General features: G+C 40.9%; 1 protein-coding gene, 1 long non-coding RNA gene and 1 other non-coding gene across 3 annotated transcripts in view; 2 read left to right on the top strand and 1 right to left on the bottom strand.

Moving 5' to 3' along the window:
* The first annotated feature begins 2,204 nt into the window (after nucleotides 1–2,204).
* On the top strand, nucleotides 2,205–5,532 carry LOC101040443 (uncharacterized). Its single transcript, XR_743786.3, has 4 exons — nucleotides 2,205–2,318; nucleotides 4,739–4,844; nucleotides 5,059–5,136; nucleotides 5,351–5,532. It is a non-coding gene; the product is annotated as an uncharacterized LOC101040443 (long non-coding RNA).
* Nucleotides 4,890–4,978, top strand: LOC120362434 (small nucleolar RNA SNORD87). Its single transcript, XR_005578341.1, has one exon. It is a non-coding gene; the product is annotated as a small nucleolar RNA SNORD87 (small nucleolar RNA).
* Nucleotides 5,533–8,670: 3,138 nt separating the features above from the next.
* Nucleotides 8,671–27,820, bottom strand: part of MCMDC2 (minichromosome maintenance domain containing 2) — a 58,646-nt gene continuing 39,496 nt past the window's right edge. Inside the window, exons 13-15 of the mRNA XM_074386722.1 lie at nucleotides 27,588–27,730; nucleotides 21,039–21,148; nucleotides 8,671–9,054 (exon numbers count right to left, since the gene is read on the bottom strand). Of these exons, the coding sequence (XP_074242823.1) occupies nucleotides 8,888–9,054; nucleotides 21,039–21,148; nucleotides 27,588–27,730 (420 nt within the window). The 3' untranslated portion in view covers nucleotides 8,671–8,887. The remainder of the gene's footprint in view (nucleotides 9,055–21,038; nucleotides 21,149–27,587; nucleotides 27,731–27,820) is intronic.

Here is a 27,820-nt window from a genome sequence, read left to right as displayed (position 1 = left end):
GACATAAGATGATAACCTGAAATGGGTGGCTACACAGTTTTAGCAACATTTAAATTTTAGTCAAGATATTTAATTGTATCCTTTCTGAAGAAAGAGCATAGTAAGTCAATACGGCAGTGGCCCCTTCCAAATCTGTCCACCCAGCTCAGCTATTTCTTCCTAGTAGAGGCCAATGAATACCCTGTGAGTGCCTGCAAGATACACCACAAAGCTGTCAGCAATGCAGGAGCTAGCCTGCTCTGAACCATGGCAGGGGAACTGTCCATGTTTGCCTCCTGTTATGATATGGCCCTGGGCACAGTGGCAACAAGAACTTGCCTAAATTGTTGCCTTAGCATCTATGGATTTGATGTCCAAACTAACTTTCACTTATACCTTTCAGTAATGGTGGCTCCCACAGCTGCTCCTTCACACTGCAGGTGACTGCCCAGATCGCAAAATTAGGTTGTGCAAGCAACATCCAGCCAGGAATCCTAGCCAATGAAGCAGGTTGGGTTCACGTGACTGCTTAACAGAAGAAACAGCTTCCACTTGAAGTCCCAAGCAAAGATTTTTAAGCTCCTGTAAAGCACTATGGAATCCTTTGTTAAAGGAGGTACAATCACAATTTGTTTTGCTAGGCTTACTAGGCTTAGATATTCATACTCTATGTTACTTGAGGCAAATCGAAATTTTGTACTGGATTTTGTATTCATTTCTTAGATTTCCAGTTTCCAGAGGAGAGACTGGCCAGGTGCTGTGGCTCATGCCTATAATCCCAGCACTTTGAAAAGCCAAGGTGAGAAGATCGCTGGAGGCCAGGAGTTGGAGACCAGCCTGGTCAACATAGTGAGACTGCATCTCTACAAAACATTTCAAAAATTAGCAGGGCATGGTGGTGAGCACTCAGGGTGGGAGGATCTCTTGAGGAGCCTAAAAGGTGGAAGCTGCAGTGAGCCATGACTGCACTACTGCACTCCAGGCTGAGCAACAGAAGGAGACCCTGCCTCAAAAAACAAAACCAACCAACCAAAAATCAAAAAAGTTAAAGGAGAGATGACCTATCTTTAACGGATTCAATTGTTTAATTATATGCTTTCCTGTGTATTGTTTCTGGCAACAAGATTATAAACCTTTCTCCTCTAGCACCAAGCCCAGTGCTTTGTAGCCAAGATTCCATAATATAATGACTGAGAAAAACAGGAGTGATAAGACATAGAAATCAATAGCAAATTGGCCGGGCGCGGTGGCTCAAGCCTGTAATCCCAGCACTTTGGGAGGCCGAGGCGGGTGGATCACAAGGTCAAGAGATCGAGACCATCCTGGTCAACATGGTGAAACCCCGTCTCTACTAAAAATACAAAAAAGTAGCTGGGCATGGTGGCACATGCCTGTAATCCAAGCTACTCAGGAGGCTGAGGCAGGAGAATTGCCTGAACCCAGGAGGCAGAGGTTGCGGTGAGCCGAGATCGTGCCATTGCACTCCAGCCTGGGTAACAAGAGCGAAACTCTGTCTCAAAAAAAAAAAAAAAAAAAAAAGAAAAAAGAAAAAGAAATCAATAGCAAATTATAACATGTTCATAAACAAGGTAGGTAACTGATTTATCAGTGCTATATATATGTGTGTGTTTGTTGTCGTTGTTCGTTTATTTGAGACGAGTCTTGCCCAGGCTGGGGTGCGGTGGTGCGATCGCAGCTCACTGCAACCTCCGCTGCCTGGGTTCAAGCGATTTCTCCCGCCTCAGCCTCCCGAGTAGTTGGGACTACAGGCACGGGCCACCACAGCCAGCTAATTTTTTGGCATTTTTAGTAGAGACGGGGGTTTCACCATGTTGGCCAGGCTGGTCTCGAACTCCTGACCTCAGGTTAGTAGCCCGCCACTGCCTCCCAAAGTGCTGGGATTATAGGCGTGAGCCACCGCGCCCTGCCTTTTAGGGCATACTCTGCTCGTTTGCATTCACTGCAAACTGGTAGATTAATCATTGCCTAACTCTAGCAGAGATACTCCTGAGCCTGAAAAGCCCCTGCGGAAGTCACAAAGTCCCCAACATAAACTTGTGTGGCACAGGGCGGCGCCGCACAGCTATACCAGGGAAGAGAGCGAATGTGCAGGTCTAACCGCCCCCTCAAGCCCCTGCGCTCAGCACCCCCTTCGCACCCGGGGAGGGGCGGAGCCGCGTACCGGAAAAGGCGGGGCCATCGGAGTGCCTAAGCGCTGCCCTCGGTTGTCGAGCTTCCTTTCCCGCACGGCTGGCGAGGGAGGAGGAAGTGCAAAGAGCCGTTGATCATGCTGATGTGGCGGCGGCGGAGCCTGAGGGCCAGTCGCTGGGCTCTGCGAGGTGAGAATGATTGCGGTCATAGTTCCCTCTCCCCTATGTGCGGGTTCCTCCGGCGTGTGGGTGCCGAGCGCGGCCCCTGTGCCTTCCCCAGGCGCCAGCGGAGCGGGTGGCAGCTGCGTAGGCCAAAAGACTGCACTCCCGGCTCCCCCAAGGTCCACGAGCTTACTCCTGAGCCATCTGCGCAGTCGCGTTTTGGGAGTAACCACCCTGAGAGGCTTACCTGACCTTGTTCCGTCAACACCGCTTCACTGTCCTCTGTTCAGAAACTGGTCAAAGGCCTTCTGACTTAAGGAGGCGCCTGCAAGGGACCGCCAGGGGCTTTGTGCTCCACCCGGCCTTGACCAGCTCTCTCTTGTGTACCCAGCAAAGCTGTGCGTGCGGCCTTGGCGGTTTCAGGCTCTTAGTAGGCAGCTTATTTTTCTTAAAAGGGAGCATTTTATAAATGGGGAGGTGACTGTCCCTTAGATGTCAGAATGACCCTTATTTAACCGTACTTTGTGAGTGGCTTTGAAATTTTAGTAAGCACAGTTTACAGAGTCAGTACTAGTCACGGCCCATTCATAGAGCTAGTCGGTATTTGTAATACGCTCTAAAGTCAAGGCGTGGAGGTTGGAGAACAACCCGTGCAAGTATAGAAGGCCCTTAGGCTAAATACCTGCTACACACAGAGATGATTGCATTTACATAGAGACGTGTATTTCTGGACATAATACAGAAGAAACCGGGTCAGCAGCTGGGGGGCTGGAAACACCTAGCTATTCAGAAACAATTTTTTTTTTTTTTTTTTTTTTGAGACAGAGTCTCATTCTGTCGCCCAGGCTGGAGTGCAGTGCAGTGGCTCGATCTCCTCTCACTGAAACATCCGCCTCCTGGGTTCAAGCAATTTTATGCGTAAGCCTCCCGAGTAGCTGGGATTACAGGTGCCCGCCACCACCTCCAGCAAATTTTTGTATTTCTAGGGGAGATGGGGTTTCACCATCTTGGCCAGGCTGGTCTTGAACTGACCTCATGATCCACCCGCCTGTGGCTCTCAAAGTGCTGGAATTACAGGCATGAGCCACCGCGACCGGCCACAGAAACAAATTTTAAAATTGCATAGCTCATCAGTGAGACTTGGTATAGTTGTTTTTATTTATTCCCTTCAAATTTGAAATGCATTGATGGCTTCGTCTTGAAATAATCGTTAACTGTCAAGAGGATGAATGTCATGGCTTTTACTTAAAATATTTTTGGTATTCTTATTTTTGAGGCTTCAGTATCTTGAATTCTGTTTTCACTGGTAAGTGCTAAAAATTTCCAAACTAAATATTTAATAAAATTTGTAGTACAGGGAAGTTCTGAAGCATAATAAACACAAAAGAATCCACCGATCCATTTGAGAACTATAATATTACCAATACTAGAGTATCTTGTTTACATTCCCCTGCCTCCTATTCAGTGGTACCCACCATCTGGAATTTTGTGCCAGTCTTTTCGTTTCCGGGGGGAGGGGGTAGGATAGCAGTTTCATTATGTATATGCATCTCTATAAATACCTTTTAAGCTTTGTGGGGTTTTTGTTTTGTTTTGTTTTTTTGAGACAGGGTCTCGCTCCCATCGCGTAGGCTCTAGTGCAGTGGCGCAATCTCGGCTCACTGCGACTTCCACCTCCTGGGTTCAAGCAATTCTCCTGCCTCAGCCTCCTGAGTAGCTGGGATTACAGGCATGTGCCACCATGCCTGGCTAATTTTTTGTATTTTTAGTAGAGACAGGATTTTGCCATATTGGCCAGGCTGGTCTCGGAGCTCCTGGCCTCAAATGATTCACCCGCCTAGCATTAAAAGGCGTGAGCCGCCGGGCCCCGCCCATTTTTTCAGCTTTGTAAAGATAGAATTATCCATGTAGTTGTCTAGTTCCAAATCATTTCCTATTGCTGTCTGGCAATTATTCTCCTGGGGTGCGGTATGATTTTTTTGCCCAGGCCATGTCCTTTGCAGTTTTCGGTTAACTTGGGGCTTATTTTTACAAGAATGTGTCCAGTAAAAATGCCAACATAAATATCTCTGCTCTAAAAACTGCTAGATTTGCCATTATAATCTTTTTAGGTGAAAGTCTTCATGCTAGTTTTTATACATCTAATCTGGCTTATAGCTCATCCTGGTCAAGCTGTGAGACAGAAAAGCAGTGGCTGTTACTCACTAGGACAATTGTGTCTGCCTCCCAGATTCAAGCAATTCTTCCTCAGCCTCCCCAGGTGCTGGGATTATAGGCGTGAGCCACCACGCCCAGCCAGTACTTTTTGTATTAAAAAATGGGTTAGGAGTCTGAAAGGTAGGTTGCAAGTGCCTAATGAGATTCTCTTCCTGGACCATTCGTACATATAAGATGCCAAATAAATGCAAATAAAAATGGGAATTCAAAATGTAATATTTAATTTCCAGGTGCAAGAAAGCCTTTGAGTTGAAGAGGTATGAAGGTCATCATGACAGATGTTATCCAAAAACTTGTCTGTGAAATAACTAAAAGGATCACACAGCATGTATTGAGGTACCTAAAATTAATGTTATGTATTCTTGACAGATAGGATTAATAGCTGGCACAATGATGACTTAAATTATTTTTTGCCGTTTACCCAACTGAGGGTGTCTTTGAAGAAATAATTTTAAGACTGAGATGCCAGTAATCTACATTGATTGATTACTGACATGCATGTAAGGCAATATTTAATTAAGAAGGGTGAATGAATATTCTTTTTCTTTAGCATGTAGGTTGCTGTAGATGAATGTACTTCGCTATCGTGTTTAAAAAGTTTAAAAATACTTCTGCTTCACTGCCTCAAGTAAGTGTGATTTGTCAAGCAGCTGTATCTGCTAATAGTTCAGAAAGTATCTGGTAAACTCCAAAGGGTGGGGGCCAATTCTTGTTGAAGTTGTCTTTGCATGTGTGTATTCTCAACATTAAATTTTTGAGGGGCACTTTGTTAATATTGAGGTTATATGAGAACTTTGAGTATGGAATGATTTTCACTGTTGGTTTCTGATTTTGTTTTGGAGGTGTGGCATGCAACATTTTGGAAAGAAAATTGAAGACTGTCAAGAAAACATGAACAGAAGTAAATGATGAAATGAGTTTTTTTTTTTTGATGTTGATAAAGATCACAATAAATTATGGAGAAAATATGTGTTTGGCTAATTGTATAAATTGCTGAACAATAAATTGTTTTCTTTTTAAATTAGCTCTAAAGAGCTCCATTCTCATAGTCACTAGCCAGACCAGTTTTTAACATACTTGTCGTATTTGTGGATGGTGATTCTCACTGAGGCCAACAGGTGGGGAGACATTGCTTGTACCTCTAGGTTCCCTGTTTGGCCTCCCCTTCAGAACCTGCTGTTGTGCCAGGTGGTTGGATTCTTAAAACTTCTGAATGCCAAATAGCAATCGTTTCACCTTTATTCAGTTTGCTTTTCACCTTTGTGAACAAAAAGTCCTCCTAATACTAGTACACATAATAACTAAGCAATATGCTATGTTATGAGAAATAAGATTGAACAGGCCATTCTGTCCAGGACTAAATTGGTAAGAATTCTAAAGCTGAATTTATATCTGGGTGAATGAAGGCTTACAGCTAAATCTTCTGTTGAGTACTAGCTTATAAATCACTTTTACCAAGGTTATAATTTGCATGTGATAAATGATACAAAACCTATATAACAACATCTTAGTTCCCTCAAGTATAGACTTGTGGGGTATAAATATAGTTTGGTTGCATGGGTATATGAAGTAGTTTGGAGTTAGATTTTTATGCAGCCATTACCTGAATGGTGTAGTTTGTACCCATTAAGTAATTTTTCACCCCACTCCCTTCTAATTATCCAATAACTTTTAAAACACCATTGGCATCATATTGAATATTAATGTATTACCTCCCATAATTGTTTATCTTTCTGAATGTACGCTTATACTCTTTAGGTACCGAAATAAAAGGTTTAGTAAATGCAACCCCTGTAATGAGAAATGTAAACATTTAATTTTTTGTATGGAAGTGGCCCTCTTTGAGACTGAGGTTGGGAGGGTCCTTTGAGCTGGGGAGACTAAGGTGGCAGTGAGTTGTGATTGCATCAGTACACTCCAGCTTGAGTGGCAGCTATATAAATATAGATAAGTAAATAAAAGTCATTTTTGTGCCATGCATGGTGGCTTACCCCTGTAATCCCAACGCTTTGGGAAACTGAGGTACTGAGATGGGAGGATAAGTTGAGGCCAGCCTGGGAAACATGGCAAAACCCCATCTCTACAAAAAAATGTAAAAATTAGCCCAGGGTGGTGGCATGTACCTGTAGTCTGAGCTACTTGGAAGGCTAAGGTGGAAGAATTGCTTGAGACTGCAAGGTCGAGGCTGTAGGAAGCTGAGATGGTGCCACTGCACTCCAGACTGGGGGACAGCCCCTGTCTCAAAAAAAAAAAAAAAAAAGTTTTTGAACTTTAAAAGGATCCTAGTTTTATAAAATAGGAATGTGTTTTGACTTCACCCCATACAGAGCTAGAAATGTTTGAAATGTAGTATTTGAGACACAAAATAAAGGTCTTAACCTTATAGAACTGTAACATGTAAATATTTTGTTGAAAACTACCTTTGTTGCTGAGTGTGTTGGCTCACACCTGTAATCCCAGCACCTGGAGAGGCTGAGGCAGGCAGATCATCTAAGGTCAGGAGTTTGAGACCAGCCTGGCCAACATGGGGAAACCCTGTCTCTACTAAAAATAGAAAAATTAGCTGGTCGTGGTGGATCGCACCAGTAATCCCAGCTACTTGGGAGATTGAGACAGGAGAATTGCTTGAATCCAGGAGGCAGAGGTTGCAGTGAACCGAGATTGCCCTACTGTACTCCAGCCTGGGCGACAGAGTGAGACCCTATCAAAAACCAAAAACACTATCTTTGTCTTCTGAAAACTAATACTATTTAGACCCTGCTACTAGTTAGGTATTCAATAGTAGTGAACAACTTCCTCTGGAGAGTGGGAGAGGTCCAGCTGCATAGTTAAGCAGCCCTATGAAGGGACCAATTTTGAAATAATTGAGGCATGGTAGCATCTTGGTTAACAAAGTGGCAATTTGGTAATGACATTCTACTTTTCTGTGAATAGAACTGATCTTTTATTAAAGTTACGAAAACTGAACTAAAAAGGATTTATAAATTTTACAAGATAGGTTTGTTTTTTCATGGTGCCCCTATCTTCTTTTTTTCTTTTTTATTGAGACGAAGTCTCCCTCTGTTGCCAGGCTGGAGTGCAGTAGCACAATCTTAGCTCACTGCAACCTCCGCCTCGTGTTCAAGCGATTCTCCTGCCTCAGCCTCCTGAGTAGCTGGGACTACAGGCGTGCGCCACCACGCCCAGCTAATTTTTGTATTTTTAGTAGAGACGGGGTTTCACCATGTTGGCCAGGATGGTCTCGATCTCATTATCAGCCCACCGAAGCCTCCCAAGGTGTTGGGATTACAGGTGGGAGTTACTTTGCTGGGCCAATGCCCCTATCTTTTCAAAGCAGGTATCTTCTCTCCAAAAATGAGGACTAGATTTGCAAATTGGTTTATTTGCCTTTTGGAACCTTTCTGGTAACCAGTTAGGATTAAAGACCCAATTTATAAGTTATTGGCTCCTTGGTTCCCTGTATTTTTTCATTTAACCTGGCACATACATAAGGAAAACTTCCAAGGCTTTTCCTAATTCCATATTTAGGGCTTCTAAAACAGTGGTATGTAATGGACATGTCAATAATAAAATATGAAAAGGCCTTACATTTAAAGCTTCACGTTTAAAGTATTTACTCATCAGTTTAGCAAGTTCACAAGTGGAAGAAAAATGTTTTAGAATCATTTGTAGGTAAAGAGTTATTGCCATCTTGTGACAACAGAGTGAACTAACATAAAGGTTGCCGTTTTTCATATTGCTTAGATTGCAACATTCTTTACATATTTATCTGTTCACCACTGGTATTCTGGGCTAACCGTAAGATTTTTCTTTATAGCATTCTCCTTGACAACTTTATCATTTCAAATTGCCCACATTGTTCTAAGTTTTAAAATTCTATTGGTTTTAGAGGTTTGGATTAGTATTTATCCTGCTAGCAATTTTGAGGGGAATATATTTTGCTTTTTTTTTTTTTTTGAGACGGAGTTTCACTCTTGTTACCCAGGCTGGAGTGCAATGGCGCGATCTCGGCTCACCACAACCTCCGCCTTCTGGGTTCAGGCAATTCTCCTGCCTCAGCCTCCTGAGTAGCTGGGATTACAGGCATGCGCCACCATGCCCAGCTAATTTTTTGTATTTTTAGTAGAGACGGGGTTTCACCACGTTAACCAGGATGGTCTCCATCTGTTGACCTTGTGATCCACCGGCCTCGGCCTCCCAAAGTACTGGGATTACAGGCGTGAGCCACTGCGCCCGGCCTATTTTGCATTTTTTAAAATAGTATTGTAATATATTCCTGTACACAGTATTATGGAAGCATTTATTCAAAGTCACTCTCAAAATACTCACACCTTTTCTCCACTGCTTAGGTAGGAATGAACAAAAATTCCTCAAATTGCTTATTCATCACTAGAGAAAATAGTTGTCCCAGGCCCATATGTGGCAATAAACTGTTCCAGCTGTTGTTGGCACTGAGTCAGATAGAGATCCCTTTGCTCTAAGTATTCTTCATTATATAGTTCAAATGGAAATACTGCATTCGGAGCAACACAAAATACAGTGGCCCCTAAATGAAGAAGATAATAGAATGTAAATGACAAATACTCCTTAAAATAACAAATATGAAATCACATTTTCAACCAAAATACTTTAATAGAATCTTAAAAATTAAGTCTGAGCCCATGTGATTCTGTGAAAAATAAAAGTTAAAAAATTAATTTATGACCTGTTTAGTAGAGTATTTCAATAATCATTATTGAAATCTGACCCTTGTTTTCTGAAACCCAGAAAGCAGGTTCAGTAAATGCACAAACATTGGTACCAGGGCCAATGGAAGAAGTATGTTGATGTTCATATTTTAAAGTTTGGAACTATAGAAATTTGTCTTCTACTGAAATAGTCATCATAGTTTTGAAGCCGAAGAGTGATGTGAGGAGGTGACAGGAGTAGGGAGAAAAGGCACAGGAAGGTAGGGAAGCACTAATCTTTATTTGATAGAGCTTAAATGGATGATCAAAGATCAAAGACATTGTAGTACATTTCTCAGTTGTTAAAACTATTCACATAAAGGCAGACATATCTCTGATAAAGGGGTCTGTAAATCCACAATAAGAAAACAATCATCAAAAAAATGAGCAGAGGACTAACGTAGACATTTCTCTAAAGTAAAACAAATGACCAATAAGCACATGAGAAAGATGCTCAACATCCCTATCACTAAGAAAACACAAATCAAAACTATAATGAGATACCACCTCACACCCAGAAGGGTAACAGGCTGGGCATGGTGGCCCACTCCTGTAATCCCAGCACTCTGGGAGGCCAAGGTGGGCAGATCACAAGGTCAGGAGTTCGAGACCAGCCTAACCAATATGATAAAACCCTGTCTCTACCAAAAAATACAAAAATTAGCTGGGGTGGTGACATGTGCCTGTAATCTCAGCTACTCAGGAGGCTGAGGCAGGAGAATCGCTTGAACCTGGAAAGCGGAGGTTGCGGTGAACAGAGATGGCACCACTGCACTCCAGCCTGGGCGACAGAGTGAGACTGTCTCAAAACATAATAAAAATTAAAAAAAAAAAAACAGACAAGGACAAGTGCTGGAGAGGATGTGGAGAAATTGGAACCTTTGTGCACTGTTGGGAATAGGAAATGGTACACCCACTGTGGAAAACAGGATGGCAGTTCATCAAAAAGAGTAAACAATTACTGTATGATATGGCAATTTCACTTCTGGGTATATATCCAAAAGAATTGAAAGCAAGGTCTCAAGGAGAATATTTGCACACCCATGTTCATAGCAGTGTAATTCACAATAGTCAAAGATAGAAGCAACAGAAATATGCATTGACAAGTGAATGGATAAAACACTGTATTTACATACAATAGGATATTATTCAGCCTTAAAAAGGAAGGAAATTCTAATACATGCATAATACGGATGAACCTTGAGAACATTATGCTAAGTCAAATAAGCCAGTCATGAAAGGACAAATGTATGATTCCACTTAATAAAATGTATCTAGAATAGTCAAATTCATAGAGGTAGTAGAGTTAGGCTTGCCAGGGGTAGTAGAGGAGGAAATGAGGAGTTAATGTCTAATGGGTAAGCAGTTTCAGTTTGGAAGATGAAAAAGTTCTGGCGATGAACAATGGTGACAGTTGCACAACAGTGGATGTGAATTTACTTAACACCATAGAACTGAACATTTTAAAATGGTTAAAATAAGTAGATTTTATGTATATTTTACTTCAATTTAAAAATTGACCATGAGGAGTTAAGCTCTTCTCTTTTATTCATTAATTCATTGAACAAATACTTAAATGTGACAGGCCGAGCGTACAGTTGCTAGCCAAACAGTGACTACCTTCCTAGAGCCTCTTAAGAAGAGCCTCAGACTTCTGACTGCTCCCTTTCCTACCTAACCTTCTCTGAAAGCTTGCTGTCCCTTAAGAACACTGCTTTCCTTGTGCCTCTCCAAAATGAAGCTATTTTTTCCCAAACATCCCATATACATAGTGTCACAACACACGGTCAGAGCCTAGCTTGTAGCCACTCTGTTACTTGCAGACCATTCTTTCTCCTGCTTCTCTTCCGGTAAAATCCTTTCTCCTTTGATGCACAGTGCCACCTGGTTTTACCATCCTTCTCCTTCTATAGCCAACTAGCAGCTCTCAGCACTGGCTCAAAATCTTCCTTTCTTCCCTAATACCTGACATAAAGAGATTTTCGTGTGGATGACCCATTTAACTCCCTTGAGATGTCTTCCACCTTTCTCTTCCACCTCAGCCATACATCCCACAGTTATAGGGAACTAATATCACAAGAAACTTACTTCAAAACCTTGAGTTCCCACTCACTTCAAAACCACAACCCACTCCCCTACACTACCTCCTATGCTTCCAGCTCACTTGCTCAAATGTTTCAGGTCTACTTCAGAGACCTCCAATCTGCTTCCTCCAATTCACTTCCTTAACCAGCTTAAGAGTCCCTCCCTTGCCAGTCCCCCAACTCCTTTGACCCTCAGCACCACTCTGCCACACTCACCTATCAAAACCTCAACTCTGCACGAACCCAACCATTCACCTTGTGCTAGCATGAATGCTGCTAGGCAGAAAATCACACAACTGGCATTTCTTTTCCCTTTAAGTGAATCACAGTACCTTTTTTTGTGTGTGTGTGTGAGACGGAGTTTCACTCTTGTTACCCGGGCTGGAGTGCAACGGCACGATCTCGGCTCACCGCAACCTCCACCTCCTGGGCTCAGGCAATTCTCCTGCCTCAGCCTCCTAAGTAGTTGGGATTACAGGCACGCACCACCACGCCCAGCTAGTTTTTTGTATTTTTAGTAGAGACAGGGTTTCAGCATGTTGACCAGGATGGTCTCGATCTGTCGACCTCGTGATCCACCCGCCTCGGCCTCCCAAAGTGCTGGGATTACAGGCTTGAGCCACCACGCCCGGCCTCACAGTACCTTTAAACAATCCCTGCCTGCCTGGCATTTGTTTCCCTCAGACACTTCTAGCCCCCACAATGACTATTATATTCCATTATTTTCTCCTCAAACCTTTCATTTTCAGCTGATGACATTGAGTAAAGTGTATGGCCAAACCTACAAACTTACCTGGTTCTGCATCCATTTTCTTCCCATCTGTAAAATGAAAAAGTGACTCATCTATCAGAGGCTAATACATACACCCTGGATCCTATCCCCTCTCACCGTTTTTGCACTTCACACATTGATCTTACTCTCTTTCTATAGTATTATTAGTTTATTCTTTACTGCACATCATATGATTTAATACCTTTTATCTTTAAAAAAAAAAGTTCCTTCCTGAACCACACATCCTCCTCCAGCTTTCCCTCACTTCTTTTCTCATCTTCATAGTTTGAATATGTGTGCTGTCTTCATAGCCTCATCTCCATTCCCATGCCACTGAAATAGCTCTGATCATGGCTACCTACAACGTTTAAGTTACCAGATTGAATCTCACTCAAACTCTCAGTAGCATGTGACTCAGTTGATCACTCTGCTGCATTCTAGAAACACGCTCATTTCTTAGAAAGAAAATCACACAACACTTGATTTTCTGTCTACACTATAGCTGCTGCTTCTAAGCCTCCTTTGTTAGTTCCTCCTCCACAACCTGTTAATAAATATTGGAATCTTCAAGGGCAGTGCTGGAGTTCTCATTAGTCTCTATCTATGTGATTTCATCCATTCCTTGGCTTTGAGTACCATCTCTATGCTGGTGATTCCTAAATTATATTCCTAGGTTAAAACTTTTCTCTAAGCTCCAGATTCTTTTATCTCTCTATTGATATATCTGTAGAATATCTCCTTTTTTGTAAAAAAAAAAAAAAAAAAAAAAAAAAAATGCAGATTTTTTTTGTTGTTTTTAGTGGTGGTGGTGGTTTTTTTTTTTTTTTTTTTTTTTTTGGTACTGTAACTTTATAAAGGTTTGCCTAGATCAAGAAGCAGCACACACACACCTCATCTATGCAAACTAAAAATGTATATAAACAGCACAATACTGTGATATTGGATCATAAACCTTTGGGACACTCAGTTTTATGCCCAATAAGACATGATTAAGTCTTTAAAATCTTATCTTCCTCTTTCATGGGAGGAAGTGAGGTGTGTGCAGAGTCTCAAAACAGTCTCCAGTCACCCAGGCTGGAGTACGCGGTCTCGGCTCATTGCAACCTCCACCTCCTGGGTTCAAGGATCAAGATATATATATAATTTTTTAAAGGATATATCCTACATATATATATGTATGTGTATATATATATATTTGTTTTGTTTTGAGACAATCTTGTCACCTAGGCTGGAGTGTACAAACTTGGCTCACTGCAACCTCCACCTCCCAGGTTCAAGCAATTCTCCTGCCTCAGTCTCCCGAGTAGCTGGGATTACAGATGCACGCCACAATGCCCAGCTACTTTTTGTATTTTTAGTAGAGACAGCGTTTCACCAAGTTGGCCAGGCTGGTCTTGAACTTCTGACCTCATGATCTGCCCACCTCAGTCTCCCAAAGTGCTGGGATTACAGATGTGAGCCACCGCGCCCAACCATTTTTGTTTTAAATTAAGACAGGATCTTGCTGTGTTGCCCAGGCTTGTTTCAAACTCCTAGGCTCAAGCAATCCTTTCACTTTGGACTCCCAAAAGTGCTGGGATTACAGGTGTGAGCCACTGTGCTCAGCCTATAGGATATCTCAAAGTTATATCTATAATTTGACTTTTCTCCTAGCTTTTTCTCTTTCTCCTCAATCTTGGTAAATGGCATGATTATTCACCCAGTTGCTCAAGGCAGAAACATGGGAGTTTTCCTTAATTACTCCCTCTCCTCCCTTCCCCTACCCCCAACTCTTAAATGTAGTTCATGAGTACAACCTGTTGGTTTTTGCATCTAATGTGTATCTCTAATTCACTAATTCCTCTCCACTTCTACTGACTCTACCTAGTTGAGTCTTTCATTATCAACTACCTGAACTACAACAACTGGTTTCCCACTTTCTTCTCTTAACGCCCTCCAACCCATTCTCCATACCAACTCCAGATGAGGTATATAAAAAATATAATTGATCACATTAGTTCTCTGTTCCTCATTGCACTTGGATTACAATCCCAATTTTCCACCATGATCTGTCTGTTCTTACTTTCCTCTCTAAGTTCAACCACTATGCTTACTCTGCTTACTGTGTTTTAGCCACCCTGGCCCTCTTTCAGTATTTTGAAAACACCTGCATATGTGGTTTCCCTCTAACTTGACTTCTCATTCTTTAGCTATCTACTTAAATAAATCATTTCCTTAGAGACGTATCCCTAAAATCCAAAGTAAGTCCCTTGCATTGTTCTTTCTCATAAAATCCTGTTGATTTTCTTCATAGCATCTATCTCAATTTGTATTACATATTAATTAGTGTTTTTTTTTTTTTTGTTGTTGTTGTTGTTGTTGTTGTTTGAGAGAGAGGGTCTCACTCTGTTGCCCAGGCTAAAGTGCAGTGGCACGATCATGGCTCACTGCAGCCTTGACCTCCTGGGCTCAAGTCATCCTCCCACCTCAGCTTCCCAAGTAGCTGGGCCTACAGGTATGCACCACCACACTCAGCTATTAAAACAGTTTTGTTTTTTTTTTTTTTAGTAGATTGGGGGTCTCACCATGTTGCCCAAGCTGATCTTGAACTCCTGGGCTCAACTGATCTTCCTGCCTTGGCCTCCCAAAGTGCTGGGATTATAGGTATGATCCATAATGCCCGGCCATGTATTTTTTTTTTCTTTTCTTTTTTTTTTTCGAGACAGAATCTTGCTCTTGTCACCCAGGCTGGCGTGTAGTGGCACAATCTCGGCTCACTGCAACCTCCACCTACTGAGTTCAAGCAATTCTCCTGCCTCAGCCTCCCGAGTAGTTGGGACTATAAGCACCCACCACCACACCCGGCTAATTTTTGTCTTTTTTTTTTTTTTTTGAGACGGAGTTTTGCTCTTATTACCCAGGCTGGAGTGCAATGGCATGATCTCGGCTCACCGCAACCTCCACCTCCTGGGTTCAGGCAATTCTCCTGCCTCAGCCTCCTGAGTAGTTGGGATTACAGGCACGCGCCACCATGCCCAGCTAATTTTTTGTATTTTTTAGTAGAGACGGGGTTTCACCATGTTGACCAGGATGGTCTCAATCTCTTGACCTCGTGATCCACCCGCCTCAGCCTCCCAAAGTGCTGGGATTACAGGCTTGAGCTACCGCGCCCGGCTAATTTTTGTATTTTTAGTAGATGAGTTTCACCATTTAGTCAGCTGGTCTTGACCTCCTGACCTCAAGTGATCTGCTGCCTTGGCCTCCCAAAGTTCTGGGATTACAGGTGTGAGCTACCATGCCTGGCCCATGTGTTCACTTTTTAATGTCTGTTCTCCCAGTAGGCTGGGCTGTAAGTTCTACCAGGGTAGAGACTGTAACTGTTTTTTTCACTACTATGTAACTAATGCCTAGCACCTAGTTATCATCCAATAAATATTTACTGACTCGCAGATTGGAAAAAAGATCATGAATATTTAATTCAAATAGTGATAATTATGAGGCATACTATAAGAACATATAACAGTATAATTTTAATATATCAATTCTCAAATTATAATTAACTTCAAATTACCTTTACACTTTTACTTTAATATATACCTCAGAGATATTGCAGGTATAATTCCAGATCACCACAAAAAAGTGAGTGTCACAATAAAGCAAGTCACATTAATTGTTTCCCAATGTACATAAAAGTTACATTTATGGCCAGGTGTGGTGGCTCATGCCTGTAATCCTAGCACTTTGGAATGCCAAGGTGCGCAGGTCATGAAGTCAAGAGATTGATACAATACTGGCCAACATATGATGAAACCCTGTCTCTACTAAACATACAAAAATTAGCTGGGTGTGGTGGCATGCACCTGTAGTCCCAGCTACTTGAGAGGCTGAGGCTTGAACCCAGAAGATGTGGAGTTTGCAGTGAGCCAAGACTGTGCCACTGCACTCCAGCCTGGGTGATGGAGGCTGCCTCAAAAAAAAAAAAAAAAAAAAAATCAGCCATATTCTATCACAGGAGTCTTTAATATAATAATACTATAATTCTTCAATTCAAAGACATACATTTTCACCTTATGACTATACTCCAGTTGTATCTTAACAATTGATGGCATGGCATGGTAAATCTGGTAGAATTACATAAAATAATGTGTCTTAGATTTAATGAAATGTAGTCTTTTCTTTTTTTCTTTTTTTTTTAATAGAGACAGGGTTTCACCATGTTGGCCAGGATGGTCTCGAACTCCTGACCTCAGGTGATCCACCCACCTTGGCCTCCCAAAGTGCTGGGATTACAGGCATGAGCCACTGAGCCTAGCCAGAAATGTAGTCTTAAACACAGAATAGGAGAAGCATGTACAGATAGAGCAAATTGATCATCTTTGACAAACCTGACAAAAACAAGCAATGGCGGAAGGATTCCCTATTTAATAAATGGTGCTGGAAAAACTGGCTAGCCATATGCAGAAAACAGAAACTAGATCCCTTCCTTACATCTTATACAAAAATTAACTCAAGATGGATTAAAGACTTAAATGTAAAACCTAAAAACCTTAGAAGAAAACCTAGGCAATACTATACAGTATATAGGCACGGGCGAAAACTTCCTGACTAAAATACCAAAAGCAATTCTAATGAAAGCCAAAATTGACAAATGGGATCTAATAAAATGAAAGAGCTTCTGTACAGCAAAGAAACTATTATCAGAGTGAACAGGCAACCTACAGAATGGGAGAAAATTTTTGCAATCTATCCATCTGACAAAGGACTAATATCCAGAATCTGTAAGGAACTTAAACAAATTTACAAGAACAAAAAATCCCATCAAAAAGTGAGCAAATGATATGAACAGACACTTCTCAAAAGAAGACATTTATGCAGCCAACAAACATATGAAAAAAAGCTCATCATCACTGATCATTAGTGAAATGCAAATCAAAACCACAAAGAGATACCATCTCTCACCAGTTAAAATGGTGATCATTAAAAAGTCAAGAAACAACAGATGCTGGCAAGGCTATGGAGGAGTAGGAATGCTTTTACACTGTTGGTGGGAGCGTAAATTAGTTCAGCCATTGTGGAAGACAGTGTGGCAATTCCTCAAGGATCTAAAAATAGAAATAACATTTGACCCAGCAATCCCATTACTGGGTAAATACCCAAAGGATTTTAAATCAGTCTACTATAAAGGCACATGCACACATATGTTTATTGCAGCCCTATTTACAATAGCAAAGACTTGGAACCAACCCAAATGCCCATCAATGATAGACTGGCTAAAGAAAATGTGGCACATATACACCATTAAATACTATGCAGCCATGAAAAATAATGAGTGCATGTCCTTTTTGGGGACATGGATGAAGCTGAAAACCATCATCCTCAGCCAACAAACACAGGAACATAAAGCCAAACACCACATGTTTTCACTCATAAGTGGCAGTTGAACAATGAGAACACATGGACACAGGGAGGAGAACATCACACTCCAGAGCCTATCAGGGTGTGGGGGGCACAGGGAAAGAGGGCATTAAGACAAATACCATAAGAGGCTTAAAACCCGGCCGGGCACGGTGGCTCAAGCCTGTAATCCCAGCACTTTGGGAGGCCGAGGCGGGTGGATCACAAGGTCGAGAGATCGAGACCAACCTGGTCAACATGGTGAAACCCCGTCTCTACTAAAAATACAAAAAATTAGCTGGGCATGGTGGCGCGTGCCTGTAATCCCAGCTACTCAGGAGGCTGAGGCAGGAGAATTGCCTGAACCCAGGAGGCGGAGGTTGCGGTGAGCCGATATCGCGCCATTGCACTCCAGCCTGGGTAACAAGAGCGAAACTCTGTCTCAAAAAAAAAAAAACCTACATGACAGGTTGATGGGTGCAGCACACTGCCATGACACATGTATAACTATGTAACAAACCTGCACATTCTGCACATGTATCCCAGAACTTAAAGTAAGATTTAAAAAAAAAATAGTCCAGGTGCGGTGGCTCACACTGCAATCCCAGCACTTTGGGAGGCTGAGGCAGACAGATCACCTGAGATCAGGAGTTCGAGACCAGCCTGACCAACATGGAGAAACCCTGGCTCCACTAAAACTACAAAATTAGCACGGTGTGGTGGTGCATGCCTATAATCTCAGCCACTTGGGGGACTGAGGCAGGAGAATCGCTTGAACCCGGTTGGTGGGGGTTGCAGTGAGCTGAGATGGCACCATTGCACTCCAGCCTGGGCAACTAGTGCAAAACTCTGTCTCAATAATAATAATAATAACATTTATTTATTTATTTATTTATTTATTTTAAAGATGGGGTTTCACCATGATGGCCAGGCTGGTCCTGAAATCCTGACCTCAGGTGATCCACCCACCTCAGCCTCCCAAAGTGCTAGGATTATAGGCGTGAGCCACCTCACCCGGCCCAATAATAACATTTAAAAAGAAATGCTATTTTTTTAAAAAGACTGGGTGCGGTGACTCACGCCTGTAATCCCAGTATTTTGGGAGGCCTAGGAGGGTGGATCACAAGGTCAGGAGTTACAGCCAGCCTGGGCAACATGGTGAAACCCAGTTTCTATTTTAAAAAATACAAAAAATTAGCTGGGTATGGTGGCAGACGCCTGTAATCCCAGCTATTCGGGAGGCTGAGGTGGGAGAATTGCTTGCACCCAGGAGGCAGGGGTTGCAGTGAGCTGAGATTGTGCCACTACACTCCAGTGTGGGCAAGAGAGTGAGACTCTGTCTCAAAAAAAAAAAAAAAAAAAAAAGAAAGAAAGAAAAAAGAAATAAAATAAAACAAATTGAAATGAAAAACATGATCCTAGGAAAAAATGTATAAGGCATACATATATATACATTTGTATATAATTTAGGAATTTACAAGCCCCTATACCAAGCATCTATGGATCCTAGGTTAAGAATGCTTCACATTATAGAACAGAGACAATTATAGAAAAATTTATAGAACTTTAGACAATTATAGAACAAAGTTCTAATGTTTTAATGGATCTTTGCAAACATGTATTACAATATAAATGTAATTTAAAGCAAATGTAATCACCAACACATACATATAGAAAAGCTAGTGTTAATACATTCTTTAAGTCTCAGGGTTGGAACCAACGTTTGGTTTGAAGAATGGTATTGTTAATCAAAATCAATGTCTCAGCCAGGCGCAATGGCTCACACCCGTAATACCAGCACTTTGGGAGGCTGAGGCAGGGGGATCACGAGATCAGGAGATAGAGACCAGCCTGGCCAACATGGTGAAACCCCGTCACTACTAAAAATACAAAAAAATTAGCTGGACATGGTGGTGGGTGCTTTTAGTCCCAGCTATTCAGCAGGCTGAGGCAGGAGAATTACTTGAACCCAGGAGGCAGAGATTGCAGTGAGCCGAGATCACACCACTGCACTACAGCCTGGGTGACAGTGTAAGATGCTGTCTCAAAAAAAAAAAAAATTAATGTCTTATATAATTCAACTAAGAACTTTGGGAGAATAACTCTCCTTACCCTTACCTTTCATATGTTTATTAGCAAGGGCCATTCATTTCAAAAAATCAAATGCTATAGACATAGTATTAAAACTAGCACTTCAGAGAAGGTGTTGATACAAGATGATCAGATTTCCTTCCTTCCTTCCTTCCTTCCTTTTTTTTTTTCTTTTTTAACAGAGTCTCACTCTATTGCCCAGGATGGGGTGTGGTGGTATGATCTCAGCTCACTGCAACCTCTGCCTCCCAGGTTCAAGCGATTCTCCTGCCTCAGCCTCATAAGTAGCTGGGAATACAGGCACAGGCCACCATGCCCGGGTAATTTTTGTATTTTTAGTAGAGATGGGTTTTCACCATGTTGGCCAGATTGGTCTTCATCTCCTGACCTTGTGATCCACCCATCTTGGCCTCCCAAAGTGCTGAGATTACAGGCATGAGCCACTGCGCCTGGCCAATGATCAGATTTTATTTTGCTATCTTGCCTAATTCCACTGTGGGGGATTGTTTGATACCTAAATGTTGCATGTTATTTTAAAAGGAAAATAAATTAAAATCATTTTATGTGTTGTATTAAGTACTTTCCCCCCAAAATTCTTTAAGCGATGCAAAAGTTCAAATATGGCAACAATCATGCATAATAAGGAATTTAATATCAGATGATGACACTAACCAGAAACAGTTAAAAAAATGTCCAAATTGCCGGGCATGGTGGCTCGAGCCTGTAATCCCAGCACTTTGGGAGGCCGAGGCGGGTGGATCACGAGGTCAACAGATCGAGACCATCCTGGTCAACATAGTGAAACCCTGTCTCTACTAAAAATACAAAAAATTAGCTGGGCATGGTGGCGCGTGCCTGTAATCCCAGCTACTCAGGAGGCTGAGGCAGGAGAATTGCCTGAACCCAGAAGGCGGAGGTTGTGGTGAGCCGAGATCGCGCCACTGCACTGCAGCCTGGGTAACAAGAGCGAAACTCCGTCTCAAAAAAAAAAAAAAATGTCCAAATTAAAACAGGCCTTACCTGGCAGAGATTTATTATTCTTTAAAATAATATTTAAAAAATACACATAACATCTTAATTTAACTGACTAAGAATATTTAAGTTTAAATAAAGTTATTTGTAGTGATCATTAATAATTTAATCCATGGGCCGGGCGCGGTGGCTCAAGCCTGTAATCCCAGCACTCTGGGAGGCCGAGGCGGGTGGATCACGAGGTCAAGAGATCGAGACCATCCTGGTCAACATGGTGAAACCCCGTCTCTACTAAAAATACAAAAAATTAGCTGGGCATGGTGGCGCGTGCCTGTAATCCCAGCTACTCAGGAGGCTGAGGCAGGAGAATTGCCCGAACCCAGGAGGCGGAGGTTGCGGTGAGCCGAGATCGCGCCATTGCACTCCAGCCTGGGCAACAAGAGTGAAACACTCCGTCTCAAAAAAAAAAAATAATAATAATAATAATAATAATAATAATTTAATCCATTACCATATTTCAGTGTGAGGGATGTTTCAAATAGTAAGGCTGCAATCAGTACATCTTCTTTACGCACTTCGTTCCTTAAGTTCAGTCGTGCATGGGCTTCAGATAGGGAAACGCTAAAAAAGAAAATAGTTGCCAATCAAAATATGTTGATATTATTAAAATAATGTATATTTTTGCGGGAACAAACCAAGAAACATGTGAACCCTAGCCACACCTAAAGCATATTCTTACTTAAAAAAATTTTTTTTTGTTTCTTTTCAAAGCACTTTTTTTCTTACCAACTTAGACTGTTCCAGAACAAGCCAGTATCCTGACTTATTATCAAAGAGTTGGTTTCCCAACATCATCCTGATACCAAAACCCGGCAGACACAACTAAAAAAGAAAACTTCAGGCCAATATCCATGATGAATCTCGATGCAAAAATCTTCAATAAAATACTAGCAAACTGAATGCAACAGCACATCAAAAAGCTTATCCATCATGATCAAATAGACTTCATCCTGGGGATGCAAGGCTGGTTTAACATGCGCAAATCTATAAACGTAATCCATCACATAAACAGAACCAAAGACAAAAACCCCATGATTATCTCAATAAATGCAGAGAAGTTCTTCAACAAAATTCAAAAGCCCTTTGTGCTAAAAACTCTCAATAAACTAGGTATCGATGGAACATATCTCAAAGTAATAAAAGCAATTTATGACAAACCCACAGCAAATAGCATACTGAATGGGCAAAAACTGGAAGCATTCCCTTTGAAAACTGGCACTAGACAAGGGTGCCCTCTCTCACCCTTCCTATTCAACATAGTATTGGAAGTTCTAGCCAGAGCAATCGGGCAAGAAAAAGAAATAAAGGATATTCAATTAGGAAAAGAGGAAGTCAAATTGTCTCTATTTACAGATGTCTCTATTTGCAGATGATTGTATATTTAGAAGATCCCATCATCTCAGCCCAAAATCTCCTTTAGATGATAAGCAACTTAAGCAAAGTCTCAGGATACAAAATCAATGTGCAAAAATCACAAGCATATTCCTATGTACCAATAACAAACAAACAGAGAGCCAAATCATGACTGAACTCCCATTCACAATTGCTACAAAGATAATAAAATACCCAGGAATACAACTAACAGAGGATGTAAAGGACCTCTTCAAAGAGAACTACAAACCACTGCTCAAGGAAATAAGAGAGGACACAAACAGATGGAAAAGCATTCCATGCTCATGGTTAGGAAGAATCGATATTGTGAAAATGGCCATACTGTCCAAAGTAATTTATAGATTCAATGCTATCCCCATCAAGCTGCCATTGGCCTTCTTCACAGAATTGAAAAAAAGCTTAAACTTCATATGGAACCAAAAGAGAGAGACTGCATAGCCAACACAATCCTAAACAATAAGAACAAAGTCAGAGGCATCACACTACCTGACTTCAAACTATACAACAGGGCTACAGTAATCAAAACAGCATGGTACTGGTACCAAAACAGAGATATAGACCAATGAAACAGAACAGAGGCCTTAGAAGTAGTGCTGCATATCTATAACCATCTGATCTTTGACAAACCTGACAAAAATAAACAATGGGGAAAGGATTCCCTGTTTAATAAATGATGTTGGGAAAACTGGCTAGCCACATGCAGAAAGCCAAAACTGGACCCCTTCCTTTCACCTTATACAAAAATTAACTCCAGATGGATTAAAGATTTAAATGTAAGACCTAACACCATAAAAACCCTAGAAGAAAACCTAGGCAATACCATTCAGTATACAGGCATAGGCAAGGACTTCATGACTAAAACATCAAAAGCAATGGCAAAAAAAAAAAGCCAAAATAGACAAATGGGATCTAGTTAAACTTAAGAGCTTCTGCACAGCAAAAGAAACAATCTTTAGAGTGAACTGGCAACCAACAGAATGGGAAAAATTTTTTGCAAGCTACTGTCTGACAAAGGACTAATATCCAGAATCTACAAAGAACTAAAACAAATTTACAAGAAAAAAACAAGCGACTCCATCAAAAAGTGGGCAAAGGATATGAACAGACACTTTTCAAAAGAAGGCATTTATGTAGCCAACAAATATATGAAAAAAACTCATCATCATTTGTCGTTAGAGAAATGCAAATCAAAACCACATGGAGCTATCATCTCACACCAGTTAGAATGGTGATCATTAAAAAATCTGGAGACAACAGATGCTGGAGAGGATGTGGAGAAATAGGAACATTTCTGCACTGTTGGTGGGAGTGTAAATTAGTTCAACCATTGTGGAAGACAGTGTGGTGATTCCTCAAGGATCTAGAAATAGAAATACCATTTGACCCAGCAATCCCATTACTGGGTAAATATCCAAAGGATTATAAAGCATTCTATTATAAAGACACATGCACATGTATGTTCACTGAGGTCCTGTTTACAATAGCAAAGACCTGGAACCAACCCAAATGCCCATCAATGATAGACTGGATAAAGAAAATGTGGCACATATACACCATTGAATACTATGCAGCCATGAAAAAGAATGAGTGCATGTCCTTTGCAGGGACATGAATGAATCTGGAAACCATCATTCTCAGCAGACTGACACAACAGAAAACCAAACACTGCATGTTCTCACTCATAAGTGGGTGTTGAACAATGAGAATACATGAGCACAGGGAGGGGAACATCACACACTGGAGTCTGTTGGGGGCTGGGGAGCTAGGAGAGGGATAGCTGGGGGTGGGGAGGAATGGGGAGGGATAACATTGGGAGAAATACCTAATGTAGGTGACAGGGGGATGGAGGCAGCAAACCACCATGGCATGTATATACCTATGTAACAATATTGTAAGATCTGCATGTGTACCCCATAACTTAAAGTATAATATTAATAATAATAAAAGAGTTGGTTTTCATCCCAGCATTCATTTATCACTCCACAGTCCCCTCCCCAAGTTTTGTTCAGATAAATACACAGTTGAGAAAATTAATCTAACTAAATATCTTTTACAGAAAAATCCTTGACTTTTGCTTTTAGTCCCTCATTTATCTAAAATCCTCATACATTTGCAAGATGTTTGTTTGCAATTTCAGCATTGGAAGGGATCTTAGAATTCAAAGTTCAAACTCTCATCAGAAAACTAAATTTCCTCTACAATATCCTGGGCTATTCATTTTCCCACCTCTTTTGTTTTGTTTTGTTTTTTTGAGACGGAGTTTCGCTCTTGTTGCCCAGGCTGGAGTGCAATGGCGCGATCTCGGCTCACCGCAACCTCCACCTCCTGGGTTCAGGCAATTCTCCTGCCTCAGCCTCCTGAGTAGCTGGGATTACACGCACACGCCACCATGCCCAGCTAATTTTTTGTATTTTTAGTAGAGACGGGGTTTCACCATGTTGACCAGGATGGTCTCAATCTCTTGACCTCGTGATCCACCTGCCTCGGCCTCCCAAAGTGCTGGGATTACAGGCTTCAGCCACCGCACCCGGCTTTCCCATCTCTTTTGCACTTCTCCTAGCATTCATGGCTTCATGAGGCAATCCATTCCTTTATTTTTAATTTTTCAACCAGCTTCCATTATCTGAAAGATCTCCTTTAAGCAAATGTGATGTACCTGAATGACTGCTGAACTTGAGAATCAGAAAACCTAGGCTGAGTCTCTGGAATTTACTAGCTGTACGACTTTGCATAAATCATTTAATGTATAAGATTTTTTGAAACTCAGCTATAAAAGGGAGATAAGTAAGGGCATTTGAAAGTTTTGCAACTAACTATAACTATAACTAACTATAACCAAGATTCTATCAATCTAAGCTGAAATTAGTTTCACTGCAATTTCTACCCACAGGTCTCTTGTTCTGTTTTCTGAGACCTCTTAATATGATGCTCTTCAGATATTCAAAGATAACTTTTCTGTTGCTCCAGGTTTTCTTTCCTCCAAGGTAAATATTTCTAATTCCTTTCCTATGTTATGAGATGTAATTTTCAGCTCCTCACCTTGCTTGCTACTCTCCTCATGATCTCATGTCATACAGTATGACAGGGGATTTGACCACCATAGTAGAGGTGAGGCATAACTAGCATTTTGTTGCTAGTGATATATGTTCTATTAATATGACCCCAACTTTCAGTATTTTTAATAGCCATGTTACATTATTTACTCCTATTAAACATAAAAAGAATGAAATACCAAATCCTTTTTATATCTTTTCATATTAAGCCGCATTACCATTTTCTCATCAATTCACACTGATACTAGGGAGTCTGGGCATCTAACAGAGAGCTTTACATTTATCCTATTAACTTTCTTCTTGTTAGATTAAGATAACAATTCAAGCTTATGAAGTTCTTTCCGATATTGCTCATTTATAAAAGTAATTATCATGTCTTTGATGTCTTCATCCAAGATCCTTCTAAAAATGTTAACTGGGACAGAATATGTATATAGCCTTTCAGAGACAAAGAAGAAAGTATTGTTCAGCTCTGCTTCTCTAGAAAAGCAAAGATGCTTGTGATTAGGTATCTGTCTGTAGAAATGGGAGAAAAATTCAAGGTTTATGACTCTTCTAGTTAGGGGTTCATTTACTCTGCTATTTCACAAACGATGTTTAGTATTTCTTCAATGTGAAAAAGTAGAGTTATCATATTACAATTAACTATTTTTGAATCAACATACTCATATGTAAACTGAGTTACAAATACAAAACATATTTTTACTACAGAGAAAATAATATTATGAGAAAATAGAACTTTTAAAGCAAATAGTGGCCAGGAGCGGTGGCACACACCTGTAATCTCAGCACTTTGGGAGGCCAAGGCAGGTGGATCACCTGAGGTCAGGAGTTTGCAACTAGCCTAACTAACTGGTGAAACCCCATCTTTACTAAACACAAAAAAAATGAGCCAAGCATGGTGGCACATGCCTGTAATCTGATCTACTTGGGAGGTTGAGACAGGAGAATCACTTGTACCTGGGAGGCAGAGGTTGCAGTGAGCCAACGTTGCACCATTGCACTCCAGCCTGGGCAACAAGAGTGAAACTCCGTCTCATAATAATAGCAATATAATAAATAAAGCAAACAGTTTAATTTGATCTGAGTATTTTAAATATTACTTCAGAAAACAGAAGGCAACATATAATTCTGTTTACCATTTTAAAACATTTATCGAAGAGTTGACTTCTACTTGGCTTATCTTTAGCATTTTTCAGCTCTGTGAAGATAAATATACAGTTAGGGAAATTAACTAAACATATCTATATCTTACAGACTTATCCTTGACATTTTCTGCCAGTCCTTCATCTGTCTTATTTTATGTTGCAGTTTTAACAATATATTTATTTATTTAATAAATTATTTTACTCCTAGTTCTACTTCATAATTATTTTGAGATACTTTAATACTATATCAAATAAAGTACTTTAATACTATATCAAATAAAGTAATATTCTATCAATAGGAGACTGTTTATAATACAGCTACATCACAACACAGTGAAGCTGTGATGCAGCTACTTTTTTTTTAGATAGTCTTGCTCTGTCACCCAGGTTGGAGTGCAGTTGTGCAATCTTGGCTCACTACAACCTCTGCCTCATGGGTTCAAGCAATTCTCCTGCCTCAGCCTCACAAGTAGCTGGGACTATAGGCATGTGCCATAACGCCAAGCTAATTTATTTTTTATTTTTTTAGTAGAGGCGGGGTTTCACCATGTTGACCAGGCTGGGCTCAAACTTCTGACCTCAAGTGATCTACCTGCCTTGGCCTCCCAAAGTGCTGAGATTACGGGCGTGAGCCACCGAGCCTGGTTTTGTTTGTTTGTTTGTTTGTTTGTTTTAACTGAGAGGGGGTCTCATTCTGTCGCCCAGGCCAGGGTAAACTGGCACATCTAGGCTTTCTGCAACTTCCACCTCATGGACTCAAGTGATCCTTCCACCTCAACTTCCTGAGTAGCTGGGACTACAGGCACCTGCCACCAGGACAGCTTATTTTTTGTATTTTGTGTAGAGACAGAGTTGCCCAGGCTGCCCTGTTTTGTTGTTTTGTTTTTGTTTTTGTTTTTTAATAGAGATAAGGTTTCACTATGTTGCCCTAGTTGGTCTGGAATTCTTGCACTCAAGTGATTGCCCCACCTCAGCCTCTCAAACTGCTAGGATTACAGGTGTGACTTACTGCACCCAGCCCCAAGGCTGGTATTGAACTGAGCTCAAGCCACCCACCTGCCTCAGCCTCCTAAAGTGCTGGGGTTACAGGCATGAGCCATTGTGCCTGGCCACATTTTTAAAAACAAGGATTTGTATTTGAAATCAGTGCATTTTTCTCAGCCACATCTCCTATGTGGCATCCAATAAAAATGAATTTAGTAAAAAAATTGTTAGAGATTAAAATGATGAAACATGATATAACAAAAGAAATTGTGAAGCCTTTAGTCCTTTTGGAACAAGGTCATTTATAAACCAACCAACTAGCAATCAAGCAGAGAAACAAGTGAAATAGATAAATTAGTAATTTAATTAAACGTATCATTTGAAAGTCAATGCTGACTTTAAAATCTTGAATTAAATACCTACAGATATTTTAATGCAGATGCTGACAGTTTTGATCCACATATAGAGTCAGTTCTGATTCTTCGACTTGCTAGATAATAGCCATGAATCATTCTTTCTGCTTCCAAGCTGAATTCTACATTCAAATTCTTTGCAAAAGCCAGTAGCTAAAAAGAGTGAATAATCAAACTTTATTATGGACTCCCCATAACAAAAATCAAAAGTATACTGCCACTTTATTTTTAAAAGTTGGCATA

This window comes from Saimiri boliviensis, chromosome 15 (genome assembly GCF_048565385.1).
Source record: "Saimiri boliviensis isolate mSaiBol1 chromosome 15, mSaiBol1.pri, whole genome shotgun sequence".
Classification (NCBI taxonomy): Eukaryota; Metazoa; Chordata; class Mammalia; order Primates; family Cebidae; genus Saimiri; species Saimiri boliviensis.
The sequence above is the reverse complement of the archived record's forward strand: the minus strand, read 5'-3'. Positions and strand labels throughout refer to the sequence as shown.